The sequence below is a fragment of the Oscarella lobularis genome, chromosome 1 (genome assembly GCF_947507565.1).
Source record: "Oscarella lobularis chromosome 1, ooOscLobu1.1, whole genome shotgun sequence".
In the NCBI taxonomy this organism is placed as follows: Eukaryota; Metazoa; Porifera; class Homoscleromorpha; order Homosclerophorida; family Oscarellidae; genus Oscarella; species Oscarella lobularis.
Window position 1 is genome coordinate 7,348,698 of NC_089175.1, and position 27,500 is coordinate 7,376,197.

At 44.1% G+C, this 27,500-nt stretch overlaps 3 protein-coding genes and 2 long non-coding RNA genes across 8 annotated transcripts in view; 3 read left to right on the top strand and 2 right to left on the bottom strand.

Annotated features, from left to right (window-relative positions):
* The window catches only part of LOC136184196 (uncharacterized), a 9,518-nt gene extending 787 nt beyond the window's left edge, over window positions 1–8,731 (top strand). For both annotated transcript variants that reach the window (XM_065971049.1, XM_065971058.1), the window contains 19 exons: window positions 80–190; window positions 244–564; window positions 616–889; window positions 949–1,055; window positions 1,103–1,284; window positions 1,338–1,455; window positions 1,506–1,652; window positions 1,709–2,718; window positions 2,772–3,237; window positions 3,294–3,602; window positions 3,657–3,956; window positions 4,013–4,303; window positions 4,356–4,619; window positions 4,680–4,997; window positions 5,053–5,670; window positions 5,727–6,026; window positions 6,077–6,361; window positions 6,431–6,862; window positions 6,915–8,731. In XM_065971049.1, the coding sequence (XP_065827121.1) occupies window positions 80–190; window positions 244–564; window positions 616–889; window positions 949–1,055; window positions 1,103–1,284; window positions 1,338–1,455; window positions 1,506–1,652; window positions 1,709–2,718; window positions 2,772–3,237; window positions 3,294–3,602; window positions 3,657–3,956; window positions 4,013–4,303; window positions 4,356–4,619; window positions 4,680–4,997; window positions 5,053–5,670; window positions 5,727–6,026; window positions 6,077–6,361; window positions 6,431–6,862; window positions 6,915–8,524 (7,463 nt within the window). In that variant the 3' untranslated portion in view covers window positions 8,525–8,731. The remainder of the gene's footprint in view (window positions 1–79; window positions 191–243; window positions 565–615; window positions 890–948; window positions 1,056–1,102; window positions 1,285–1,337; window positions 1,456–1,505; window positions 1,653–1,708; window positions 2,719–2,771; window positions 3,238–3,293; window positions 3,603–3,656; window positions 3,957–4,012; window positions 4,304–4,355; window positions 4,620–4,679; window positions 4,998–5,052; window positions 5,671–5,726; window positions 6,027–6,076; window positions 6,362–6,430; window positions 6,863–6,914) is intronic.
* Window positions 8,732–11,015: 2,284 nt separating this feature from the next.
* On the bottom strand, window positions 11,016–11,505 carry LOC136183735 (uncharacterized). Its single transcript, XR_010669231.1, has 2 exons — window positions 11,256–11,505; window positions 11,016–11,206 (listed from the first exon to the last, which is right to left on the bottom strand). It is a non-coding gene; the product is annotated as an uncharacterized lncRNA (long non-coding RNA).
* Window positions 11,506–12,182: 677 nt separating this feature from the next.
* On the top strand, window positions 12,183–14,370 carry LOC136183682 (uncharacterized). The gene is made up of 12 exons (XR_010669221.1): window positions 12,183–12,379; window positions 12,477–12,553; window positions 12,613–12,654; window positions 12,704–13,019; window positions 13,067–13,145; window positions 13,223–13,366; window positions 13,413–13,503; window positions 13,555–13,678; window positions 13,728–13,799; window positions 13,853–13,933; window positions 13,990–14,149; window positions 14,204–14,370. It is a non-coding gene; the product is annotated as an uncharacterized lncRNA (long non-coding RNA).
* Window positions 14,371–18,065: 3,695 nt separating this feature from the next.
* On the top strand, window positions 18,066–24,634 carry LOC136185519 (uncharacterized). Of its 3 annotated transcripts, none has more exons than XM_065972684.1 (28): window positions 18,066–18,164; window positions 18,240–18,557; window positions 18,610–18,930; window positions 18,987–19,057; window positions 19,108–19,229; window positions 19,291–19,430; window positions 19,490–19,648; window positions 19,702–19,829; window positions 19,887–20,025; window positions 20,085–20,234; window positions 20,300–20,367; window positions 20,431–20,563; window positions 20,616–20,813; window positions 20,866–21,000; window positions 21,061–21,300; window positions 21,355–21,927; window positions 21,988–22,465; window positions 22,511–22,609; window positions 22,663–22,723; window positions 22,772–22,916; window positions 22,964–23,171; window positions 23,223–23,375; window positions 23,438–23,584; window positions 23,637–23,718; window positions 23,769–23,894; window positions 23,955–24,051; window positions 24,105–24,155; window positions 24,211–24,634. In XM_065972684.1, the coding sequence occupies exons 1-28, from the start codon at window positions 18,086–18,088 to the stop codon at window positions 24,465–24,467; spliced, it is 4,878 nt and encodes a 1,625-aa protein (XP_065828756.1). In that variant the 5' UTR covers window positions 18,066–18,085; the 3' UTR covers window positions 24,468–24,634. The 3 variants fall into 3 exon arrangements, with proteins under 3 accessions (XP_065828756.1, XP_065828764.1, XP_065828772.1); XM_065972692.1 differs by having other exon boundaries at window positions 23,769–23,888; XM_065972700.1 differs by having other exon boundaries at window positions 22,520–22,609.
* On the bottom strand, window positions 24,485–27,172 carry LOC136185539 (ubiquitin carboxyl-terminal hydrolase 2-like). Its single transcript, XM_065972712.1, has 12 exons — window positions 26,591–27,172; window positions 26,409–26,532; window positions 26,240–26,351; window positions 26,097–26,189; window positions 25,979–26,046; window positions 25,821–25,927; window positions 25,648–25,767; window positions 25,511–25,589; window positions 25,345–25,461; window positions 25,157–25,280; window positions 24,719–25,107; window positions 24,485–24,596 (listed from the first exon to the last, which is right to left on the bottom strand). The coding sequence occupies exons 1-11, from the start codon at window positions 27,011–27,013 to the stop codon at window positions 25,032–25,034; spliced, it is 1,443 nt and encodes a 480-aa protein (XP_065828784.1). The 5' UTR covers window positions 27,014–27,172; the 3' UTR covers window positions 24,485–24,596; window positions 24,719–25,031.
* Window positions 27,173–27,500: the final 328 nt, after the last annotated feature.

Below are 27,500 nucleotides of genomic sequence, written 5' to 3' on the forward strand. Positions count from 1 at the left end.
CTCTCCCTATAAACGCTCCTAAAAATAGGATGCGTTCCATGCATACACGTCACTAGCTATGATATCATTGTTTTGGTAGGACGAACGATTTTGTGCGTTGTTCTCGTCTTCACGTCGCTTCTCTGGTCGACGACCGAAACGACGACAACGACGCCAGAGATTGAAACACCGACGACACTCGTGGAACGAGGTGTTGACGGTTTAATTAATCTATACATTATTTCTATATAGGCTCTTTCATAGGTCCTAGTCAACCGCCTGCTAATTTAACCGTCACTTCTCTTGATCCTTTCTTACATTGCAATAGCTGTATGAGCTGTATTCGCGTTGAATGGGATCCTCCTCCGGTGGAACATCGCAACGGAAATATCAGTCTTTATGAAATAAATTACATTGGAGAAGAGTTTGATACGAATCCCCGTACGGATAATGTGAGTGGTGACGTTCATTCATTGACTCTAACTGGCCTGGAGGAGTACGTGGTTTATGACGTCAAAATCCGGGCTTACAACCACTTTGGTCGCAGTCCTTACTCTTCTGTTCAGTCTGTTAGAACGTATGCAGGTTTGTAAGGTAAATAGTCAGATAATAAATAGATTATTGATTAACTCTTAGTTCCGCCTGCACGTCCAACGGACCTTTCCTTTCTAAACGTCACTTCAATTTCCGGCGTGGATGGTCTGGTTGATCTCAAAGTGACGTGGTCTTTATCTCCAAGAAATGTCAATGGGTTGTTCGCGGGATTTCGCGTTGGATACCAATGTTCTTCCGATAACAGTTCCATGAACGAAGAGGTGCACGACCAAACGATGTGTTGCCATGATTGTCGTCCTTTCGTTTGCGCTTTGGCGGAAAACATAACCGAACATGTGATCACCAACTTGACAAGGTTTTTTTTTTGTTTCTTTACCTCATCTCCTTGACGCTCTTACAGGGACTTGTTTCTAGTTACTCGTCGTACAACGTTTATGTTTACGCACTATCTAAAGACGTGTCATTAGGATTTCTATACGTGAGCGGTTGGACGTCGGACTTCGTTCTGACAGCAGAAAGCAGTAAGGCAAACTAAATGTACGCACTGTGTTTAATTATTAAGAAATAGAACCGACCGGCGCTCCCCGAAATATGTCCGTGGTCGATATCGTCGGAGGAAAGGAGCTATTAGTGGAGTGGATCGAAGTGTCGTGTACCGAAATCAATGGATTGTTGAAGGAATACGTCATTTACTATCAAAGAGAAAGCGATTCAGCAGAGCTAAATGTTACTGCACCTTCAGAGTCTACAGTACAACCAATCCTCAACTAATAATCGTAATCTAACGGGCTTCTTATATATAGAATTTCACTATATCAAACTTGGAGCCTCTTAACGAGTATTCAGTGTGGATGCGAGCTGTCACAGGAGCGGGAGAAGGTCCTCTTACTTCCATAGTCAAAGCACGTACAGCTCAGCGAGGTAAAGCGTCTCTTTAATTTAACAGCTAAGTTAGGTTTGTACGTTTTTAGTTTGCGAATGTTTTTTGCCTGGATCATTGAACGAAACTTGTAACCTGACGACCGGCGAATGTTCGTGTCGCGACGGCGCATACGAACAGAACTGCGACACGTGCATTGGATCACTAAAACGATTTGACAACATCACGGAATGTCTTGGTACGAATCGTCTTTAGTTAGTTAGTAACACTATGCCATCTTGTTTTCTATAATAGATGAAATTGACTATACTCCTTTCAACTGCCTCGATCCTCCTCCGAGATGGCCACGTGGATGCAGCGACGTGACTCTACCCACTCGCCTTCACGTCAGCCCAACATTAGTCTCCGGCGTACATAATCATGTCAACGTGTATTGGAACGGTTGGACATGCTTCTTCGACTGTCAACTAACGTACACGTTGAATGTCTATGTTCTCGAGCGTCGAGACAATATTCTTGTAAAACCGTCTCTCTCACGTCTGTCAATCAATCGCTATGAAGGTGATACCATTTCATTTCTTCCCTTCTCGGGAATGAATGTGATTGAGTTGACGATTACTCACCGTCCCTATACTCAAGTCGTTCGAAGTTACGTTTTGGTCGACAGAGCGGGAGGGTCGTCGGTTGCCTTATCGACTAGTCACAAGCTTCACTTCACGTCGGCCAATAGCCCACACTGGCAAACAGATCAAAATCAAGCATTTCTCAGTGTTAGCTGGGAAAATCATTTCTACAACACGTACATCAGGACAGATCCGTCGCTTCTATTTCGCATTGAACGGCCTCAGAATGGATACGACGTCGTCGCGCCGCCGCTCTCGTACTCCGGCATCGAAACGAATAATCACTCGGGAATCGTGTCCTTCGAACTGACTCTTTATCAGAACAACTCTCTCATTGCATCAAAAAATTTCAGTGCTCTGGAACAGAGCTATCAGCATTCGAAGCCTTTTCAATCTGGTGAAACGTACGAAGTTAATGTAATCGCAATTGATGTCTTTGGACACGAAGCGCACAGTTCGGCGTTTGTTTACACCGACTTCAGTCAGCCGACAATCTCCGACGTTGACGTATGGAAACGCGAGCATAGTCCAATCAGAGATTTAGATCTTTGCTCGAAAGACGGAAATGAACCGGTGTACACTCTCGAACTGACAGCAATAGATGAAGAGAGCGGAATCGAAACAATTGAGTGGACGAGTTCAAATGGAAGCGGCCAATTCAAAATCGATTCGCAATATCAGGTGAGTTAATCTTTAAAATTTGGCCGCTTGTGGTTGATTGGATCTTGTTTCAGTGTAATCGCGACGAGTCTTGCTATTGCGCTCTCGACGGTGTGTGTCTTTCGGAAAGGTTTACGTCTGAGCTTGAAGGAGTTAAGGCGTTTCACGTGTTTGAGCTGTCGATTGAGGCGACTAGCCGATCTGGATTGAAATCGAAGTGGGAAAAAAATTCAATTTCTGTAGCTACGACAGAAAGAATTTCTCTTAAAATCAAACGCCTGACGCCAGCTAGTAAAACGATGAACGTTGAATGGTCTATAAACCATCCTTCAACGGGTTTTCTTGTGATTGCCTGTCGAAAGGATTTAGAAACAGCGAAAGAATGTGTCACTTGTTTCGAAGTCAGCGTTAAAGGTTCGCAGCGTGAAGCCGAGGTCAAGGGTTTGAGACCCAACACTATTTATCGAGTCCAAATAGAAGCGCTTGACGGGAATAGGTCTGTGTTGAGTGCACCCAGCGAGACGAAGACGCTAGAAGATAGTAAGTGTACTAATTAACTAGAGAGGATTTACGTTATGTAGGCAATTTTTGCATAGGTCCTGATGGGAGTCCTGTCGATATTGCGGTTACGACTCGACCTAATAGAATAGCTCAGATCAAATGGGAACCACCTCATCTATTTCATCGGAATGGCATTATCACAAGGTACAACGTAGAAGTCCAAATTGAGGAAGAAGGCCAGTGGATTTTGGCCCAACCCGAAATCGAGGTCGACGCAACTCACAAGACCACGACGGTGAGCCATCTCCTTTCGGGACGAAAACATCGAACGCGACTGAACGCGTCAACGGCAATTGGCTTCGGGCCATCGTCATCTTACTACGATTTCACCACTCCGGAAGACGGTCAGAAGAGTACATATGATTTTCTCTCTATAGGCATTTAATAATCAATTGTAGTTCCCGATGTGCCGCCGTCCAATGTTTCGCTGACTAACGCTACGAATAGCAGCGTTACGATTTCTTGGAATGCGATACCGAAATATAGTCGTAACGGCGTCCTTCGCGAATACGTCGTCGCATATGTCGCTTCGAAGAGCGACGAGTCGGAGAAAACTGTTGAGGTGCGTGGAACGGAAACGAAGGTTACGCTTACCGATCTTTTACCGTACACATCTTACGTCGTCAAAGTGAGCGGTAGAACGAACATTGGCCCTGGACCGGTCAGCGACGATCTTATCGTGCAAACAAGCGAAGGCGGTATAGAACGACAATTTTATTTATAGATAATTTCATTTTTGTTTAATTTTATGTAGTTCCTGGGCCGCCTTCATTAGAACGAGCTGACGCTTCGAGTGTGGAGGCGATCTCAGTGAGCTGGAAGGCGCCGTCGAAACCTAACGGCAGGATATTGGACTATCGCTTTTTTGTATTATACTCGTCGAATCGTGACTCTGTTGCCAATATCACGGTTCAAGGAAACGAGAGCAACGCAATGTTGACAAACCTTACCGAAGGAACAAACTATTCAATCTACATGCGGGCGCGAACGTCGCAGGGACTAGGCGAACGGACCGAAGCCGTTTACGTCGTAACTCTGAAGCAAAGTTAGTCAATAAGTTGTTTACTTTTTATTATACACTCAAGAGTCTGTTTTAGTTGTTGGTGCTCCACGTGAGTTGAATGCAACGTCTAATACGCCAGATGGCATTTCATTGTCGTGGCTTGCTCCGTTGGTTGACAACAACATCTCGCGCTACATAATCATATACGTTGGCGCAGATGATGAGAAGCAGAACGTAACGACAAAAAATGAGTCTTACGTACTCACGGGTTTGTCTCCATACACTTACTATAAAATTGAAGTGAAGGCCGAAGGTGGTAATGCAAGTGCCGTCACAGTTGCCTATACACTTGAAGGAAGTACGTATCGTAGCAGGGAGTTAATACTAATGTACACGAATAATATTTTCTTTGTCACAGCTCCCGGGCCGCTTGAATCGTTTCGAATTTCTGACGTCGACGAGTCGTCTCTCCTTCTCGAATGGAAGCCGCCTAGTTCTCCAAACGGTCGAATAGCTTATAGATATCGCATTACTGAAACGGCGACGGACTTTACACAAGACGTGAATCTGCTTCCCGGCCAACTCGACTTGCCGGTTAGTCGATTCTTTCGATGGAAAGTCTCCAACTTGACGGGATACACAGAATATCAGTTCTCCATGCGAGCCTTTAACATTCTTCACAATCGCAATGTAGGTCCCAGGTCGGAGCTACTTGTCATTCGCACCAATGAAGGAAGTAGGATCTAGTGACAATGTTGATTATTTTTTGATTTGATTTGGGGTACATTTAGAGCCGGGTCCTCCTGAAGCCGTTCGTGTATTTGCAACGAGAAAAGCGACGCTAATTGTCTCGTGGTTTCCGCCGAAGAAACCCAACGGCATTATAACTGAGTACGAAATCGCCACGCAGTGGGCCAACAAAACGGGAACGCCAAAAACGTTAAGAATCATTCATGTGAACAATCCAAAGGCGCGTTTTCAAAACGTAGAAGGACTGCAGTTCCCTGTAAATTATTCCGTCATTGTACGAGCAACCACGTCGTCGGGAGAGGGAGCGGCTAGCGAGCAGATATTCGAATTTACAAAACGTCAAGATCTTGATGATTGGGCACCGCGCAACGTCACTCATACGAATCTTACGCCGACGTCAGTAACGTTAATTTGGGAACGACCGTTGCAGGACCAGGATCTGCTGAACTATACACTTAATGTTAAACAACTAGACGAACCTATTAAACAACTAGACAAACCTATTCCATCTGGGCGAGTTGTCAACAAAAATGAGACTAGTGCAGCTGTTGCAAAATTGCTGCCCAATACGCTTTTCTCTGCTAAGATTGTTGCCGGTTTCTCGGACGATTCGCTCGAAGGCGATTCTGATCTTCATATCTTTCAGACGCCTCCATCTGGTAAGATAATATCAAAAAGTATTTTAAATATATGGATTCTCTAAGTGGTTGTTTAGCTCCGTCGTCTGCTCCGCGTAATTTCACTGTTAGTCGAACGGAAGAAAGCTCGACGCTTCTTCTGAGTTGGATATCGGTTTTGAAATCTGATTTGCACGGCGCGTTGTGCAACTACGTCGTACGTTACTCTCCGGAGAATAGTCCCAGTGTCGACATAGAAGTTGACGCTGGAAATCACTCAACGCTGCTTAAAGGACTAGCGCCGTATACCGAGTATCACGTAGAAATCGCTGCAGTAACGTGTAGTGTCGATGGGAGAGGTCCTTACGCTTCTGGAAGAAACAGAACTGGAGAAGAAGGTTTGTTATTTATTTCATTCGTTTAATTAAATAATCAATTCTTTTACAAGTACCTAATGAACCTGACGTTTCTTTGGTTTGGCGAAATTCGACGTGGATAAAAGTCAATTGGACTGTCGAGCCTAATGGAATTCTATTTCGAGTGGACGCAAACATATCGTCTGATCAAGACATATCGTCTAATCAAGGTTACGTCTACAATACTTCAAACGTGACTGGCGAAGCGGAATTCTTTGGTCTGGAACCTTATCATACCTATAACGTAAGTATTCGAGCGTACTCCGGGCGAGGAGCGGGTTTGCCTGGGACTCTACCTGTTTCCACTTGCAGTGAAGGTACGCTTCGGCTCACGTAACAATTGCATGGACGTTGTTTAATTAATTAATTAATATCGTTTGTTACAGCTCCTCGGTCTGCGGCTCTCAATCTTACTTGCGAACTTCTCGACGATAATGGGAATAAGATTAAGATTCGATTGAATTACACGGACATTTCTATGTCTGATTGGCGTGGTGAACGTCAGGGATACCGTGTCAATTTGTTCAAAGGAAACGAAACCGGCGTTGGTCAAGTCCGTGGTGGTGATACCACGCACGTTGGGAATTCGGCGGGCGAATCAAATATCTTAGACCTATCAATGTTTGCTGCGATTGACCTCGACCATGGTTGGTACACGGTAACTTTGGAAGCTGAGAGTGACTCTGAGTGCGATAAAAAGAACAACGGTTCGAGCAGTGATCCTTGCTCATTTTTTATTCCAAGGTCTCCTGAAACACGACCAAGCACAGGTCCTGAAACACGACCAAGCACAGGTCCTGAAACACTAACAAACACAGGTAAAAGTTGGACAGCGTTATTTCTTACTCGCTCTTACACATGATAATTTAGACAACACCATGACAATGGTTATTATCATAGCTTCTTCGGTAGCAGCGCTCTTAATCATCGTACTTGTGATTGTTATTGTCTGCGTGCGAAAGAGACGTCGTCAGGCAAAATTGGAAGTCATTCAGCTACAAGAATTACAAAACCAACGCCAAACTCACTGGCTCATGATGTGGCCAACGTACGACGAATTCCAATTCAGCAAGGAACGACTCAAAATTGAAGATGAACTCGGCGAAGGTCAATTTGGAAAAGTCTATTTTGCCTGGGCAACGGGAATCGTCAAAGGCGAAGAGCAAACGCGAGTTGCAGTGAAAACAATGAAGCAGGGTTCGTCGCAAGAGACGGCCGAAGATTTCCGAAAGGAAATGGAAATCATGATGGACTTTGATCATCCAAACATTGTCCGTCTTCTGGGAATCTGCACGCGTGACGAACCCCTCTATCTCATCACTGAACTCATGAAACACGGCGATTTGAAGGCCTTCATTCGAAAGGCGCGTCCCAACGAGACGCATCCGCGCTCTTTTCTCTCTGTCGTCCAACTCGTGGACATTGCCGCTCAGGCGGCCGCCGGCGTCGCCTATCTCGCCTCGCGTCTGTTCGTTCATCGCGATATCGCTGCACGAAACTGTCTCGTCGGCGAAAACAATAATCAATTGTCAGTGAAAGTTTCCGACTTTGGAATGGCAAGAGATATTTATCAAGAAGAGTACTATCGTCGTAAAGGCGGTACGATGCCCATTCGATGGATGGCCCCAGAAGCGATTACTGACGGGAAATACACTGTCGAATCAGACGTCTGGTCACTAGGCGTTCTTCTATGGGAGATCTTCGTCTTTGGGTATCAGCCGTATTTTGGTAAGAGCAACGAGCAAGTGATCGGTGGAATTCTTCAAGGTAACTTGAGTTTGGAGTGTCCTTCGCTCTGTCCCAAGTCCGTGTATCAGTTTATGCTTCGCTGCTGGGAGAGAGATCCGTCGGATAGAATCAAGTCGAGTGACGTGGCGAACGCTTTGCAAGCTATGAGAGATATGGGCGACATATCCGCGGGTCATTTAGATGGATCGTCGAGCGAATCGAAGTCGGAGGATTGCACGCCTATGAGTTCTTTTACTCCTCCCAACTCCAAATTTGAAGAACAACCTTTATTGCCTCAGTCGAATAACGCTTACTACTTGGATATGAGTGGCGGCAAGACTCCTTCGGCGTCGAGTGATCAGAAGCGCTGTGTGAGTGCGGAGCCGAATAAGAAAGTGCCGTTGACAGGTACCAGTTACGTCAACGCTGCGGCGCAGGATTTCTCCAATTCTCCTGCGAGTTATTTGAATATTGCGTCGACCCAATCAAAGATGCCCGTTGAAGACGATTACACGCCAATGAGTTCTTTCGCTCCTCGTGGCGCCATGTTAGATCCAATGAATAAAGAAGAAGTTTCCTTGCCAGATATCATTACTATGAATGATGGCAATCCTTTGCGTGACAGGCACGCTGAGGTGAAAGAGAAGAAGAAATTGTCGTCTCAGAAGTCGACTACTTACGTGAATGTCATGGCCAGCACAGAGGACTTGGATTCTGCAACCCAAACAGGTAAGGATGATCCTAGTGCTTGAAAATCAGTCGTGCACGGGTGATTCGTCTGAGCTGACAACATTACTTGTAGAAGGTCATAGTTGACCCTGCATACAACAGCAAAAATCGTTAGATAACGCATTTCATGCTGTCAGGTGTTTTAGACAGTCGTCGGATTTTTTTGTGTATTTGTGTTTTTTAGATAGTAAATAATACTGTAGCTCTATAATATGTCGATTTTCTGTCAATGCGTGCTTAAAACGATGTCAAAATTTTTTTGTCAGTGTTCCTGGATTCCTTAGAAGTAGCAGAATCAGAAAGAAATGCTTCAGGTTTTACAGTTCTGTACCGGGATGAAATTGGATAAAACTCCATGTCCGGGTTTTTTTACATTCCCGTTTGTTCTACAAGCTTCTACGTCTTTTTCCGTCTTTTTAGCCCGTTTGGCAATTGCGATTGCTTCGATGCGGCATTAAAAAGGTCTTACCTTGTCTCTTCAGCATTAGCTGGCCGAGCTATGACTTCGTTCGACTTCTGTCTCGTTCTCGACTTCGAAGCGACGTGCGTCGAGCGTCGAAAGATCGTTCAAAGCGTCTACCAGTCATCTAGCGAGATGGCCAAGGCATTTTTGTTGCAGGAGATCGTCAAATTCCCCGGCATTCTCCTCAACTTACAAAAACGGAAGACTTTTTTCATTTTTTGTCCATCCTATAGCAAATCCAGTTCTCAAGGAATTTTTGCGCAAAAGTAATCATTAGACTGATAGTCTTTCTTTTGATACCTAGGAAAGATCGCCCAAAAAATTCCTATATCATTGTCTTTATTTCGGAATGTAACCATGACATTGCCACTTCTGTAAAATCTCGGTTTTTGTGGCTGTCATGAACGTAACCAAAAATATGATGGCGTCTTTGTTTCTAGTGGTCGTTGTTTCGTGTTCCATCTACTGATCCTGAGTGCGCAGGAGGCGATGGTGCGTCCGTTGCAATTGTGCCGTCGTCGGGGATTCAACTTCAAAATGACGTAGTCAGCGATAAATAATCGACGAGTAATCGCTTTTATTTGATACGTCTGAATGACCTCATACCTACAGACGGACGCTCTTCCTCCAACGTCCGTGGCATCAACATCTGTACAGTATGTTAGCCTTACCGTACTACCATAGGACTCTTAGGTGTTTGAACGAGTATAGAATCTAAAGGAGTCTTAGGTATTTGAACGAGTATAGATCCTCGATCCTACCGTAGGACTTCTTAGGTATTTGAACGAATATAGATCCTCAATCCTGCCATAGGACAGCTAATCCAATTCTAAAGAAATTTTTTGGCAAACGTACTGGTTAGACTGATGGTCTTTCTTTTGATACCTGGGAAAGATTGCCCAAAATTTATTAATTGTCTTTATTTCTGAATTCTGTAACATTCCGGTTTTGTGGCTTTCATGAACGTAACCGAGAAATCATTGCATCCTTTTTGACAGTAGACATATTTTCGTATTCCGTCTACATCAGCTGATCCAGAGTGCACAGTAGGCAATTGTCCCGCTCTTTTTGGCTACTATTTCAACTTCAAAATGACGTAGTCAGAGACGAAAAATTGTCGTTTGAATAATCACTGATATTTGATACGTCTGAATGAACTTCTACCTAGTAACGGACAATCCTCCTCTAACTTCCGCGTCATCATCATTTGTAAATTAGGTTCAGCCTTATACTGTAGGTGAGGGCGTTTCCCAATGACATAGAGCGTTTTGAGGTCGGCGCTGCTCCTCTTCAGTACCGTTACATATCTCCTCGTAGACTTTAAACAATTTCGGTGTCGCCACAAAGTATCACATTAATTTTGTAGTTGATGACTGGAGCAAAGTCTATTGTTTAGAATAAGCAGCGCAATGCTATACGCACGTGAGAGACTGATATTTTGCACAATACTGTATACTGTTTCAATGGTCAAATTGATTGATTGATGTCGAGTTCTAGATGACGACAATATCTATTGGTCCGTTGCTTCAGATCTGCGACGGCACCTAAAGGCGTCGGGTTTTGGTTCTCGGAACGCCAACGCTATAGGCAACAGTGATTCAGTTAACCAATATAGCGGCACATTGAGTAGCCCTGTAACTGCGCCATAATCATCTACAACTAACTGGATCATTCGCATTGAAATTCATTCAAAATCTACGTCACGAATGTAAAATCTTAGCTCAACCTCACTGACATGTGACTTCAATCAAAAATTGAAGCCTAGTCGCGGTCTTCAGTTCAGAAAAAGACAAGGCAAATCATTTCAGTTTCATCTCTTCGAGCTGGCAGTGCAATTAATTAAGCGAATGAGCACTTCAAATTCCAATGTTGTCTTCTCGCACAGAAACTATAAATAGCTAGCAGCAAATCGTGATGTTGTATCAACTAGATGAAGGTTTTGTTTAGTGATTATTTTACAAGGCGCATATTTTTTAAACCGGATGCCGTAGTTAGTTAAGAGCGCATTTAACTGACGCAAACAGTAAATCGCGCGGCGCGTGGCCACGTACTCAAATTGCCTTCAATTTATTTATTTCAAATACTCACAGCGATTTTTACAGTATGTTCATGCCAAAATCTTATCTAACGTCACCACCATCCTTTCTTTCGTTTTTTGTTGCTGGTTGTCTTTCCGAAAGTTCTGCAACAAATTTTCTTTGACTGTTTTCATCTTCGTCACACGTTCAATCTTCATCTCCACCTGAAAATCAAACTCCTATTAGTCTCTGTAAAATAATTGCTCTACGTACCTTTTCTGAATGCGTTCGTATTAGCGTTACCCGAGCTACACCGCGGGGAGGTTCGAACGCTACGTAGCTCATGGCAGCCACCGCAAGCGATGACCACCCGTTCCAAAAAGTGTCGGGCGAGCTTTGACCTCATAGGCCCCCTCAAGCAGTATCCGCCTGGATGAGTAGTCGGCCCCTAATACCGAATCCCCCGGCGCGACGATACCTGACCACATTGGTAAGCATATAGCTAAGAACCAGGGCTTCTGAGGAGGAGAGCGGCTGACCACCGCTTGTAGGAGTCGACAGGAAAGGACGTGCAATGCCTGAATCGAAGTCTCCTGAGCCAGATCATCCGCAGTCTAATCGTGCCAGTTGGTGAGATAAGTGCCGGCAACCAGACCGCTTGCGACACCCCCTCCGAGCCGTGCCCACTCTGCCTAACGCAGGCCGTGCTCGTTTGGCAACAATAAGACGTATAAGCGATCTTTCCGCTCAGTGCGTGAACCGAGGCCGAAGCCCCCCATCGCCCTGCTTACAGGCTCCGGCACGGGATTAGTCCGTGGGCCACGCTGATCCAACAATCCTGACTGCCCTTTTGCCAATCTCCCGAGCCAGTCCGTCAAGGATGAGACGCAGATTGCTCCGCGCCGCACCCACCCTAGGCCTCAACTGAAGGAAAATCGATGTGCACGTTGCTTTTGAACAGCGTAGCCCCACCCATTGCTCTCATTGGTCCGTCAAGGTCACGTGGTTTTACCTAGAGCTCTCATTGGTTTCTCTGAATAGGTGCGATTTTTCAAACCGGTTTCAATACCGGTTTGACTGTTGATTACACAATGATTATGGTCAGCAATTCTATTTTTAGCAATGAATGATGTAAGCTTTGTCGCCTCAAGTTCAAGATGGTGGAAGATGCCTCGTGTTCGCCTTTCTCTTCTAAATGGTTTCTTGTCTTACGTTTCGCGTAGATTGTCGTAGAACGGGCATTCGCGGGCTTGTCTTCAAACGGGACATCGCACAACGAACAAACACGTGATTTCGTCGAATCGATGAAGAAGAAAGCGTGGCGTAGAAGACGAAAGCGGTCGACTTCGGCGCCGCGATGTCGTTGGAATTAAAGACGAATGCAAACGACAACGTCGGTAAGCGTTCCGTCGATCGGGTGCCCTTTTTTCGCGATAAAAAAGGGGATCTCTCCACGCGGCCTTCGCCGATCACTTTCTCCTCGTTTTTTCGCAGCGATCCACATCTAAGAAGCAAGAATCGATCGAGAACTCGTGCTCAAGATTGGAGAAACGGTGCAAGTATTCGACCAAGTAACGTTTTTCTCGATCTCTATCTCTTCGTAGCTCTCTCACTCTCTTGTGCACTGTAGGCAAAATGGAGCGATAGAAGGCTACATACGTCAAAGCGAACGGTGAGCGATAAGGAAAAGAGCGACTTCTATTTTATCCGTTCTTTCCTAGGAGAAAGAAAAACGCCACGAAAACAAAATCATGGCGAATTTTCACCGCTTCGTTGCCTCTAGCAACGAGTACAACAGCAATTCGTTCCGTCGTCTGTCGCCACCTCGCCGGAAGTCAGTTTCCGTTTCCGTGGCGACGACGATGACGTCGTTTGCGTCCGCACCGTCGTAGAAATTCCGTCGCCGTGACCATGACGACGTCTGAAAAGAAGCAGTTACGTTCGAAACCGAGGACGTCGCAGAAGCCAATCGCCATGCCGAAGAGAAGCTGATTGAGACGGAGAGAAGAACATTACGGCGTTCTGACGTGACATCGGGTATGCTTGGGACATGAAGAGTATTTGGATGCTGATTTTTTTCTTAGGTTGTATGTACGTCTGACGCTTTTATTTCTCCGTGCGGATTCGCGATTTTGAGACCGTGTCACAGCACAGAATGTCATGGTAAACGATCTCTTTATCAGTATTACGATCTCAATTTTATCGATTTTGTCATCACTGCGGCACTCTCAATTTCCTAGCCACAAGAGGAAGAGTCGTTCGGAAACATCGATGAAGAATTGAGGTTGTGTCAACGATCACAATAGAAGCTCCAAAGCTGGTTGGCGAAAATCTGCGCGGCTTTCAGACTGAGCTTATCCTGTTCAGACGGACTCACGATTCCGGTATGCTTGGGACATGAAGAGTATTTGGATTCTGATTTTTTCTTAGGTCATACGTACGTACGTACGTACGTCTGACGCTTTTATTTCTTCGTGGGGAATTGCGTTTTTGAGACCATGTCACTGCACAGAATGTCATGGTAAGGAATCTCTTTATCAATAATACATTATGTCCATTTTATTGATTTTAGATTGATTGTCTTTGTGGTGTCAATGACAACTATACTAGAATCTCCAAAGCCCATTGGGACCTGAGAGAAAATCTGCGTGGCGTTCAGACTGACTTTATCCTGTTCAGACGGACTCACGTTTCAGGTATGCTTGGGATATGAAGGCTATTTGGATGTTGATTATTATTTCTTAGGTTGCACTTCTTACACGTTTAATTCTCGCTGCAGCTTTTCAACTGTCAGTCCATTCAGCACGGAGTATCATGGTAAATTGATTGATTTATCAATAGTACGTAGACGTTCTCAATTTTATCAATAGATTCTCCTGTTGCTGGTCGTTGGGCCGTTTCATAACCGCATCACGGACATATGTCTCACTGCGGCGGTTTCAATGCGATTGGTAATTAAATATTTCCTCAAAAATTATTGATTTTCTGTTTATGTCTGCTTTTCAAGGGACCCTATATTAATTACACTTCTCAAAGCGAAGCGACGATGCATCGAAACGAATCATTACGTCGCCTCTGACGTCACCATCTTGCGTCACTTCAAAGCCCGTCGTTTTTACGTCGTCATTTCAGCGACAACAGCTTACTTCACTTAGAATACTTCAAAGGTGAGAGTAGGAGAATGTTTTTCATCTATTGCAGCTATTTATGTATTTTTTAAGGTACGTGGAAAGGGTGAAAGCAAGCTGTGTGCTCTTCGTATTTGTAGTTAGCTAGTTATTTTGTTTTTGTCTTGCATGCTCGGTATTGCACGTGAAGCTGAATGTTTTTCTTACGCCGTAGAACTGTAACCGTATCGCGTGAATAGAATAAACGTCTACGGCACGCACGTCGACGACTCATAGCACATATAGAGAGAGATAACGTTTTTATTTCATATACCCGGAAATAACCCGGAAGTAGCTAAGAGACGAAATAAAAATTCCCCTCGGCTTTTTCATGCGGGAGGGGGCTTTGACCCAAGCCCCCTAAGGAGGAACAGTTCACCCGTCTGTTCCGAGGGGAGCCTTTATTATATATCCCAAAGGCACAGGGAAAATGTATGCCAGCTGCCCTCATAAAATCAATAGGTAGGCAGGCATATTTTTCTGTAGGCGTCATTCTTCAGGAGAGTCTACCAATATAGATAGTAGCCTCGTCCGGAGATACACGCCTGGTGAGTGGGCAGTTTTCCAGCTCGGGGCCGCACAACCGCTTCAGCGGTTGATGTAGGCCTACCCAGGAGATGGGACAGTTTAGACGCTAAGGCCTCGTTATCCAGGAGGCATACAAGCAGTTTAGGAGACTGCATCTATGGAATAAAGATGCAAATCTCCGCAGTCCGGCAGATGGACCGACCCGTCATGCTGAGGACGTTGGGACCGCGGTCTACCTCTTCGTCACTTCAATAACTAAAAAAAATGAAAAATAATTATTAGCTCAAATGAATTGGCATAGAATAATTCAATACCATGACGTTAAAAAGGGCAGAAAAGCCCCACTGTTGATTCATAAATAAAACCGTGAGCTATATCTAGCTTATGGTTATCTATCTATCTATCTATCTATCTATCTATCTATCTCTCTAGCCTATCTATTCGCACAGATAAGTGAAAAAAATCAGATACTGTATATAAAGGTCTCTTGCTTAATTTTTATATTCCTTTCAAAGTTCTCCTATAAAGACTTACATGTTTCCATTCACGCTTCAGCCAATTCCTGCTCTCTGAGCGTCGAAAACTCGCTCCTGCTTCTGCTTCTCGCGTTTCAGTTTCCCAATTCGCTGGAGTTCACGTCTTCCACCGTTGTGAGCTCTAATACGAAACAAAAACGTCGGTGACTATGCAGGCGAGTTGATTCGGTTCTTGCGCGCCGCGATCGTCCTATTAAAACGCTAGAAGTAGCGAGATCTTTGGAGTTAGAGCTTCCAGACCTCAGCACGCGGCGAAGGGGGCCTCTCGAGTCGATTCACGCGCTTTCCTACCTCTTCTCTTTATTTGTAACAGGCCGAACAGGACTTTGAAGCAGAATAAACGCTCATTTCTCGCGTCTTGGATGAAAAGGCTACTCACGTGACGATCAGTACAATCCCGGACGGACTTTTATAATAAAATTCTGTTTCAAAACAAAACGTTCTAGTGAAGTACCGTGCAATCCCGTGGAGCTCGCGCAATAGATCGTTAAAAAAGGCTTACGAGCGGGCGCGTGCAACTGAGCATTGCGCTGCAGCGGATTAGCGCGAATCTCTGCGTTGTTCTAGCGCAAAGGGCCACGCACGCGCTCATGCACCAAACCAGTTCTACGCCGAGGATTCGCGGGAAAAAAAAGACGCGCGCGCTTGTACACGAGTCCCTAAGCTAACCGATCATGCCACTCCTGCTCCATAACACAGGAGAAAAAAGAATGCAACTATTTATCATGCCACAATATAAAAACCAGCACAATATAAAAACATGCACAAAAAGATATTCTTTTTCAGTTATCTTCTGCTCTTGATTCACCTACAATATCGTGTCAGTGAAAAGACACGATACAATGACAGAAAACGCTTACCTTTCCACAATGATACTCCAGCAAATTCTCGTACTCTGAAAAGAGAACAAAAATTATTAATAAGAAATTTCCATGAAATACTAGAATAAAAATTAATATTAATTACACCTAATAATAATTAAACCTGTAAAGAAAATAAAAACCTGCAAAAAACATAAACCTGTGATAAATAAAAACCTGTGAAAAAAAGAAAGCTATGAAAAAAATAAAAACCTGTGGAAGAAATAAAAACCTGCAAATAAAAAACCTACTACCCTAAAAAAAGAAAAGCAGGAACTTGATAACAACCTAGATTACCTTATAAATCCATTGACCTAAAATAAGCCTATATACTAATCAACCTAGATTACCTGAAAATCCACTGAATAATGGTCTAAAGCACGTGGCAGCTGCTAGCTAAGCACGTGAAGAGGAAAGGAGCTACAAGCCTACTACTCAAACCATCCTACCCTACTAGCAGCCACCAACTAAACCTTAGTGCATAGGGAGAGGACCCGTGCAAACTAACGTAGTGATGCAAACGAAGCACGTGAGGGAGGAAGTGCCATTACTGCATTATACCGATTTGTTGTCCCGCTACACTCTCTGCAACGTACACAATTGGGCTTCGTGCACTGCAACGACCACCAGCCCTCACTCGCGGACCCCAACCCGCCCTCGATTAGACTTTCGGAAATCAGACCTAATGGTTAGACTGTCGGAAATTTTCTATGCCTGCGAGCGTGGGCAGTGGCATCGCAGGCATTCGGCGCCGTGTACGTCACAGGGAGCCCCGCCCCCTAAGTGCACGCCTACACCAATGGGGCCCCAATGGGTGACCTGTTGGCTGCGCTGACACAAGGCAGTCTTCTTCCTTTCTTCTTCGCTCTTTCGTCGCGAAACTAAAGAAAAAGAAGAAGGGAATGAAATGAAACGAAGTGCGAGTGCACGTGATAAGGGATCGACGAATGGCGAAAGGATTACGCGAGCGTCGTCACGTCCGCGATCCGTGTCACGTCGCCGCTCGTAGCGAAAAAGTCGCTGGAGAGCAGAAACATCCACGCGCGCGCTCTACGTCGTTCTCCGCGTTGAGACAGGACACTGCCATTGTCGCAACGTGCCGCGCGGACGAAAATGAACAGGAAACGGGCGCTTACCTATTGGCGTGTTTGAATCTGCGCTGCTTGAGCTGCAAAGAGGGGAAGAAGTCGGTGCGATGAGCCTGCATCGAGCTGAGTCTCTTCTGAGAGTGTGGATTCAGAAAAAGCCGGAATTCTACTAGACGGGACTCGACAAGTCGTCGTCACGTGATAAATTTTAATAGCTTTTCTAACGCGAGAAAAGATTCGTCGTTGATGCAACTGACGTAGGAAGTTTACTGCATAAGAGATATTGCGTCCAGCTAGTTGTTAGAAAATCGGGGCTCCATTAGGGAAAAACGTCGTTTGGAGGCATAACTTCATTCAATTTGCTCTGACGGTACGCAGATAAGTACAAACAAAGTTTAAGAAGCGGTATGACTAGTAAGAGTGAGACAGAACCTTTTTGGGAGGTACGTCGTAGTAGAAATCGACCTTCTGCCTTTCGCGATATCTTCGCTCCCAAGAAAGACGCCCTTTTAGCTCAGTTTGCAAAGCAGTATACTACTGAAACGAAACCTGCAGTAACGCGCAAGCATCGATTTGAGTTCGTATCTACCCACGTGTCCTACCTCGTGGCATGTCATAAAGCAGAAAGAACATCATCATAACAAGAAATACTCACACTCTATCGTTTCACGTAAAGGCTCTTTGATTGATTGCTATTGCTTTATTTATTTTTTTATTGGCTACGTGCACAATGTTTGTAAGACTCGCTTTTGCACATCCCCTATCCCTCTTTGCGAAGCCTCATATCGACCAGCGGATGTGGCTAGGAGCCAAACTTAGAACCATTCCTAAGACTTCTTGCATACTGACGATTACCCTGCTAATTGATCACCGGACGTGACTGTTACAGAGGCCTCCTATTCTACTATACAGATAGCCCAAGAGATGTGCTTCTTACTCGCAGCTTTTCTGCTTGCATTTACGCTGGCGGCTGAAACGGCAACACAAACTTTGTCTCCAAACGGTAGATACGAAAGACTATTGCTTCATAAATCGATAATCCATTGCGACTTCTTTCTCTTCTAACGGTCGTCTATAGGAGCGCCTTCTCGGGTCTCGATAACAGACCCACGCGACATATCGTACAACTACGACGCAGGCATGAACGCATTCTGGATATATACGGTGGTGCGATGGAGCCACAGGGAGAGCGACGACGTCGAGTACCCGTTGAGCGTAGAACTTCGCGGACGTCAAGACGGACAGTCGGTCGCCTATCTCGGAGGAGCAATCAAGGGTACGCGTGAGCTTGCCGCTATGGCGGCATTCGCGGCGAACCAGAGCGCGAAATACGATGTCGTGCTACTCGACGCTGGAAAAAGGATTCTCGACACCAAGTCGGTTGAACTGAATCCTTGTGAGTAGATAGAATAAATTTAAGCCCAGATCGATGAGAGTTTTATCCGCAGCTGAGGTCACATCAAAAATAAGATACCCAATAGGATACATAGACTCGTGCGGTCGAGTTCATGATCTTGAGGTCGAGTACGATGGGGATCGGACTGGCGACGCATTAGCCGTGTTTATCGCGAGAGCAACGGCTTCTATCAACGCCACTGGGCTGCTTCTCGCTGATTCGGCCGTAGAAATGGGCATGCTAACGGCTCTGCAGTTTGATTTTTTCAAGTACAATGCTACTGAGGAATATAGGTTGGTGGCATTGTCGAGAGACGGCATCTCCGAATGGGAAATTGTCGTGTCAAACGTGAGCATTGTGAAAAGAAACACGTGTACGTCTCCAAAAGAGGTCATAGATCGCGGTAGAGTGATACTATTCTTTCCCTAGACATGTTAAATGATGTGACGTCAAATGTGATTTTTAGCCGGAAAGACTTTAGTGCCCACCTGGAGATGACTGTACGTTGGAAAGAAAGCAGTCTTATATCTACATATATAGTCGTGTATAGGTGAATCTTACTGCGTACGCAACTAACAGTATTGAAGTCGACCTGTGCTGGGAAAATGGCACAAGGCAGCTCTCGCTGGCTTCAGGGCGTTTAGCCGTCAATCTTGAGCCCTTTCTATTTCGGTCAGTTTGTAATTATATTACATTTGCATGTTTTCTCCTCTCAATATTTCTTAACCTACAGACTTCCTATGTTTATGCTTGGAAGCCCCGATACTGTTTACGTTCGTGTGTCACTACGAAGAATTGGCTTTAGAAACGTCCTCGACAAGTCGTCGGACGTCTATACTGTGCAGCTGCTGAATACAGACGTCCCCTTTGGAGGTTTGGAAAATATAACCAGTGACAAAGGAAAGTTTTTTGACATAAGGTTGCGGTTGCAGTGCATCAAATCCAGATGTGGCCAAATGTTGACCAGTGCATTCAAGGAGGAAAAAATTTGCGCCGGGGATTTTCTCGAATCTGTCAAAGGCCTCCAATTGAGAGACAAAGCTTCATACCCGTTCGAGATAGACAAGGAAAATTACGAATTAAATTCGCAAGTACGTCGAGTATAGCCACTCAGGTAAGAAGATGCTAATGATTTGAATTTTAGGCACTAATAACTGCTTAACTATGAATGGCTTTGTATCGTGCTCCTCCCCGGGCTCGGGGTCTCACTGGACTGTACAGTATCCCGACCTGGAGACATACCAAAGTGTGTGTCGACGCGACTTTTTCGTGGTAAGAATGACTTTGACAAAGCATCTCCAAAAGCCTGGGAAATTTCTCGCAATATAGCGTTTAGTTAAAGAAAATAATGGTGTGCTTACGTGCCTCCACGTCGATAGCGAAAACGATCAACTGTCTTCGATTCCATGTGGCACCAGTTTTAATGACACTGACGAAACGCTGTTTCTTTCAGCGATTTTTACATACGGTAAGAAGTGAAAGCGTATATATAGGACAGTGTGATTCTTTTAATGCATAATTAAGCAGATAGGACCGCTGATTTCGTCACGATGCATTCAAACGTCGATGAAGCGTGTCTGAAAATAAATTTCACCGGAAACGTGTTTACTGGAACCTGCGACAAAACTGACGTCAAGTCAGCGTTTGTATACAATGCTGACAGCAGACAACTGGCAGGCAAGATTTCTATTATTTAACTGCTATCGCTATTCAATTGAGACTGGCATTGCTGCTCTCTATAGACGTTAACAATAGATGCGCATTAATCAAGGAAGAAGTTTGCACATCCTCTGTCTTTTACGAAGCTATGGTGAGTTTCTACTGCAGTTAGTATATCTCTGCTAGGGTTCTGTCTAATTACTCATTTTTGAAGACGAGTCAAATCGTTTTTGCTCAAGAGAAGTGTCTGAAAGTCAATGGCAGCCAACTCACGACGGCACCATGTGTGAACTCCACAAACGACGTCCAACTTCCCAACTACACGTTTCAATCAGTTGTTTTTTACAGTACAGTGTCCCTTATAATAACAAAGCAATACGAATTATTCGAGTTCTTTAGCTTCCGAGAAGAGGACCAGCGTAACATTGCCGGGCTTCAGACAGGGATGGTACGTATCGTCCGACAACCTTGTCGTTCGAGGAACCATTGTATGGACCAGCCAAGCTCCTTCAAGCCGCAAAGTTCGGATACTTATCGTTACAAAAGACGGCTTAGGTTTGACTCGAGAAATGATTGGTGCCGACGCTGACAATACTGGTGAGACATATAGCGCAATACCGTCGTAAAACGTGCTAATTGTTCTTGAAAGGTTATTTAGCTGTGGAAATTTACGCGTTAACATCGTCACTGCTTAGGCAACCGTTTCAGTCATTCTATCAAATTGACCTAACTGTTGCTGGAGAGCAAAGCTCTCTAAGCCAACCTTTCCAATTAAGAAAACAAGGTGATGGAGATTCGCCGCTGAGACTTTAGAAAAGAGCCCGCCTAATATTTTCCCCTATAGGGTTGTTGTCGTTTGTAAGAGACTCGCATCATCAAATTTTGGTTGTTCACGACATCGAGAAAGGAGAGACAAACTTGGAGTTCTGGTTTGTTTACACTTCTTTCGACGCCGATAAGAAAAAATATATCGACTTTTACACTTTTCTGTACCGATCGAGAGAAGGAGAATCTCCAAGTTGGACTGGGAGTGGAAGTCAAGAACGAAGCCTGGCCTCGTGGATGGGCATGACCACTTTACCAAGTACAGACTCTAATCGCAATCCCAACTCCCCCTTACATAATGCATTGCATTTAGTTGACAACCTGGCATTTTCTCTGTCAGCTGCTAACTGCAGCTGCATTGCCTTCAAAAAAGAGAAGTTTTCTTCAGATACTATGGAAACCAATGTACAAATCTCAAAGAAGTTGCAGCCAAATGAGGAAGATTTACTCTCCGGCAACAACTTAGGCGACACTTACTACCTCGTTATCATTGTCGATGAAACGATGGAGTACGACATAATTGAGACAAGAGTGACAATCAAAGAAGAACCGATACCCACAGAGAAACCTACAACTGCTTTTGTTCCTGTTAGCCCTGGCACAAATTCACCTCAAGAACTAAGCTCCAGCTCTTCCAGCATTGACGGAACAATCACTGCCAAAGCAACTGCTTTGACAACAACAGCAGGACCACAGAAAGCTAACAGCTGGAACGCCAAATATACTATAATAGTCACTGTCAGCGTTTTTGCTGGCTTTCTACTTGCAATTGCATTTGGAATCACATGTAGGCGAAGAAGAAATAGAATGAGAACAAAGCACATGAGAGTGATAGGTGCGCTCAGAGAAGACACCACGAAAGGAAGCTTTAGTCAGATAGACGACGGTAGGAAGTGTATCACAGGCTCCAGGTACTATGCTCATAACATCTCCTTTATAACCATAGAACCTCCCGCTCCTCTTCCTCGAGACCTAGGATTCGAGAATATTGGATTCGGTAAAAGACAAAGAAAGTGTCTAAGCCAGCCAAACAGCTATCTTGATCTTGTTGACATGGCCAAAAAGGCAACAGTTTTGAAAGAAGGAATGCGATCTGCCAAGGTTATCCCTGCATCAGAATTAAAAGAAGACCATCTAGTCGGTCAGGGAGAATTCGGAGAAGTCCTAAGAGGCGCTTGGTCAACGCGAGACGCTGATGGTCTCCCTGTGGAAATCGACGTTGCCATCAAAGTGCTTCGAGCCGACAATGAGGAAACCGACCTAATGAAGGACGATCTCTTGCGCGAAGCGAGCGTCATGGCAACGTTTGATCATCCTCACCTGGTTGCACTAATGGGTGTTTGCATCGAGAGTCCAATGCGACTTGTCGTCGAGTTTGCTGCTCATGGAGCTTTAGACGAATATCTGCAGGAACATGAACCAAAGTAAAAAATTTAAGATGTGATTTTAGACGTGCTTTTCGAATATAGCTGCTTAAGAAGCGATTATGGATCAAGAGTTGACTTGCAATCACAGTTGAAGTTTGCCGGACAAATTGCATATGCAATGAGTTTTTTGGAGGAAAACAGGCAACCCAACCTTTGTAAGACATAGAGGTCGTATAGGTCACAGTTTCTTCTAGATTGGTTCATCGGGATTTATCAGCACGAAACGTCATTGTCTTCTCAGCAAACCTAGTTAAGGTAGAACTGATCTGAACATGGCTTGTAAGCTATTAATCACTCGTTTAGGTCTCTGATTTTGGGCTGGCTCGCATACTTGAAGAAGGCAGTAACTACTACACGGCGCGTGGTGGAAAGGCGGCATTGAGATGGATGGCACCTGAGTGCTGGAACAAAATGATGTTTACAACGAAGTCTGATGTTTGGAGTTTTGGTATGGAAGACGACTTATGAATAAAGTTTAATATTGTGATTTTTTAGGCATTGCGCTTTGGGAAATCATGTCGTATGCCGCTACTGTTCCTTATCCTAAGCTTTCAAACGCCGAAGTGATAGCTTACGTTGAAGGACGAAATTACTTGTCTCAACCCGACAATTGTCCGGATACAATTTATTCACTCATGCTCGAGTCGTGGAAGTACGAGCCAAGCGAGAGAATAACGTTCTCTAGCCTCAAAGAAAAGCTTTGGTTTGTTTAGATGTTACACATAAAAAATTCTCTGTTTATATGAATATCTAGGGATGGTCAAGAAGCCAGTACCAAGATCCCAAGGCCAAGAATCATTTCAAAGGGCCCCGTTCTAATCAAAAAAAGCGATTTGGATTTTGGAAAGGAAATAGGTAAAGGAGCATTTGGAGTGGTGAGAAAAGCAACGTGGAATACGTCAAGCAAGTCAGCTTTGCACCTTTTCACCGTTCAGACTCAAGCTCACCAACGTTCATTTTATTTATTAGAGAATGCCTCGATGTGGCCGTAAAGGAAATACGGCGACCGTCTGCGGAAGTCAAGGACGAATTGTTAAAGGAGGCGGCTGTCATGGCGTCTCTTGACCATACAAATGTAGTTCGCTTTCTGGGAATATGTTTGCCACTGACGGCTAAGTAAGTCAAAAAACGATTAAATAGAAATCCTGCTGTATCTCCACACACGCAGGTCTGAAGATGCTATTATGCTCGTATCGGAGTTAGTCCCACTTGGTTCACTTCTATCCTACGTGCAGAAAAACGATGTAGAGGTGAGTTGAAATACTTATGTCGTCTTTTGGAAAGTAAACGTTTCTTATAGGAGCCACTTTTGCTTCAGTATGCCGAGCAAATTTGCATGGGAATGGCGTATCTGGAAACGAGACGCATCATACACCGAGACTTGGCTGCACGCAACGTTCTCATAGCAAACGTCTCACATGTGAAAGTAGGTTTGGCGACAGAGAACAGAAGCTGCATAGAAAGGAGTATTATTTTTCTACAATAGGTGGGCGATTTTGGCTTGTCCAAGGTACTTGAACTCAACAAAAACGACTACCGTTTTTCGAAATTTGAGAAGTTGCCTGTCAAGTGGATGGCTCCAGGTGCAGTACACAGATCTTCTGAAATGACTACACGTCATTCTTTTCTTTAACAGAAGCTCTGCTGCATGGAACGTTCAGCCACAAGAGTGACGTATGGAGTTATGGTATGAAAAGAAAGAGAGTAGGTCTAGCGTCTAATAAGTTGGTGCCAATACGTAGGAGTCACTTTGTGGGAGATTTGGTCATCAGGAGCAATGCCCTGGTCAGGCATCTCCAAAAGGGATCTTATAGCTATTTTCGAATCAGGTCGACGACTCGGACAACCGACCAATGCGTACTCGGAGAAGTGCTGCTCTGATGTCGTGTATCGTCTAATGCTCACCTGTTGGGAATTCACTTCTGAGAGTCGTCCTGATTTTAGTCAAGTGCTCAGCAATGTTAGACAGTGTCGCCAAGCACTCGATACGTCGAACTGAGTCACAAGTCATCTATATGCTGAAGAACAAACTGTATTATTAATTAATTGACTAATTATTCGCTAGCTGCAGAAATACTCCAGAGAGTTGCCCATTTTCGCTCAAAGAATCGCAAGGCATACCTATCATCTACAAAGAAAGCCTGTGTTAAGATTAGCAGTAAAGGTAAACGTCTTGTTTGGATGCTCAGCTCGATCTCAAGGCCCCCGCTTCAATCGCACCACAGCAAAGTCATCGTACGTGAAATTCACCTGTATTCCTTTGAGATAGACGCGTCTAAACCAGCGATCAGTATCGTAGAAGGACAGAAAAAGCGGATTGCATGTCGTGGACGCGCGCGCTAGTCTCTATGTCATTCCCGTCTGCCCGGCCTCTTTTTCCCGCATCCAATGCCTTGTCAGCGGCGTACTTAGCGAGAGAGTCGCAGTAGCGTAAAATCTGGTCTCTTAACTTTCTCTCAGCGCGCACTTACGCGAAGAGAAACGCTGTCGTAGGCGTGGTCAATTCCTCCGTGACCAACTGTGACGTCTCCTATGTGTCGTCACTGTGTGTTAGTGTATGATTTTAGGACTTGCATTTCTCATAGAAAAGAACATAGCACTGCGATCCTCTTACGGAACTTGAGTCCACTGAACTGACACTAGAACATTTCTTACTTTAGGTACATATATAGTGTTTGAGTTATTTACCTGTAGTCATTGAAAAGATACCATTCACCTGTGACGTAATGCTTGCACGTGGCCGTGTAATGACCCCCGAATATACTTCCCGTGTGATTAGAAACTGCATATAATTTATAGAGACACTCGCCACCTAAAAATAGAAAAATCTAAATAGAATACTTATTGATAATTAATTAATTAATTAAATAAATGACCTTTTCTGCGAAAATTTGAATCTAGAAAAGGTTCCAAATTTAGTTCACGTTCCACGGGAAATTTTATGACGTCGGAAATTTTAGTGCGGTACCTTAGCCCACCAAATCTCTTTAGATCTAAATTCAAAACCTGAGACATAGATATTTATTATAATGAATGACTTACGTATGACAAGTATTGGAGGAAGTTTGCTTAATTTAAGACTTTTTGTACATCTACGCTTCTTATTACATTTAGTACAAAACTAGAAAAAGAAATAATTAAAAATAGAGAGAATTTTTAGAGATACGTAGTTTTCCAACCGGACTGTTGTCTCCATCCAACGTTTCCGGTTCCGTGAACAATTCAAAACAATCTGCAAGGGTAAAATCCAGTGACGTGGAAAATCCCAAACTGCCATACGAAGAAGAAGACAAATGCTTCTATAAAAGATAGAGTCTATGTTTCCTTTAATTTCTTTTCCTTCCCGTCTTACCCTACGTGGAATGGGAAGAGACAAATCCCAGAAGGGATCATACGTAATCGACAGATGAGAACAGGATTCAAACGTGACTGTACTCATCAGCTGACCAACGAAAAGGTCTCCAGGAAAAAACTATTTTAAAAAAATTCATACTCTACGTCTTTTCTTACCAGCTATTTTGCTATTTTCACGTGCATGATATGTCTCTGAAGCCAAATCAGAATCACTCGAATTTCTTCTAAAATACTAATTTAAATATGATTAAATAGGATTACAATTTTCACTTACGTAGCCAAATCGTTTGCTGATTTAGAATCATTTCTCAAGTCGTCATGGAGACCGTCAAGTAAAAATCGCAGAAACTCTTGAGCATCTTGTTGACTGTATGAAATTATTATTTCAATAGCCAATGCATCAATCTGTCTCCATACCTATATCCTACAAATCTCGGCGCAAATCTTTGAATTTGACTTTTGAATTCAGTCGGCGACAAGGGACTGCTCTCATTCCCACTCCACATGCGTTTCACAAGATCAGCATAGGCTAAATATTAATTTCAAATCCAGTGAACGTATTCAATTACGAAAAGAGTTTCCTTGCCTCTTACTAAACGCCCTTTCATGTGACTTTTCTTATTCAATTTCGTCTCGTACTTATCCGAGACAAAGAAGTCGGTTAGAAGTCGCGTTTGACTCAAACACTGAAGCATGGAATTCATAAAACACTGAGAAAAAAATGTGGTTAACCACGCAAAAAATAACGAAAATAAAATTTGAGCTCACTGTATTTCCCAAATTACGAAGACCCACGAAACCCTTTCGACAAACAGACGTCTCAAAATTTGATTTTCGTAGCTTCGTCGTAGAATAATCACAATCTCGTCCCAAGTCGATTTTTTCTCTTGATAATGACGTGACTTTCGTTTCTCGCAGTAGAAAATCGTCTTTTGACGAATTCGAACGCGAACGAGTTACAGTCACATGAGATGGAATTGATTCGATGCTATTCGATCGTCGAAGAGAGCTGCGACTATAATCAGAGCCTGTATCAATCTGGCTTGCATCTAATCTCTTAGACAGAATTCTTGGTGTGGAAGCAGGGACGTAATCGAAGCGAGTGCCTGCGCCGTAATTACGAGAACTAGCGTCGTTCCTGAATGGCGTAGTCGCTTTTACTGGCTCGTGGCGGCCGGTTAGCGCTCTCATTGACTCGTTTTTGTAGCTGGATGTCTGTTTAGGTCGAGGATCGGGCGGTAACTGGCGAGGCGATCCCCCTAGAAGGTACTTGCGTTGTAGTCTCGACGACCTTTGTGATGTCGATGCCGTTGAGCCGCTAGTGTTTCTCCACGGTAAGATCGGAGATCGTCTTGTCGCCATGTTGTAAACAGTCACGTGCCTAGCAACAAGAACGATCGCAAACAAAATGTAATAACTTCCTATACACTGTCTTTGATCATCTACTATTTTAATTCAACTAATTGCTCGAAAAGGAAGATTTTCAAACTGACGCAAAGCCTCGATCAAAGCTATCAGCACAGCCTTTTTCTAAAAGATTGGATATGAATTTTTAGAGGACATGCAAACATTTACAATATCAAAAAAGACGTGTCAAAAATAAGAGATAAAAACAAGCAGCACAGAATAAATGCAGCATTTATTCAGAATAAATGCAGCAATTATTCAGAATAAATGC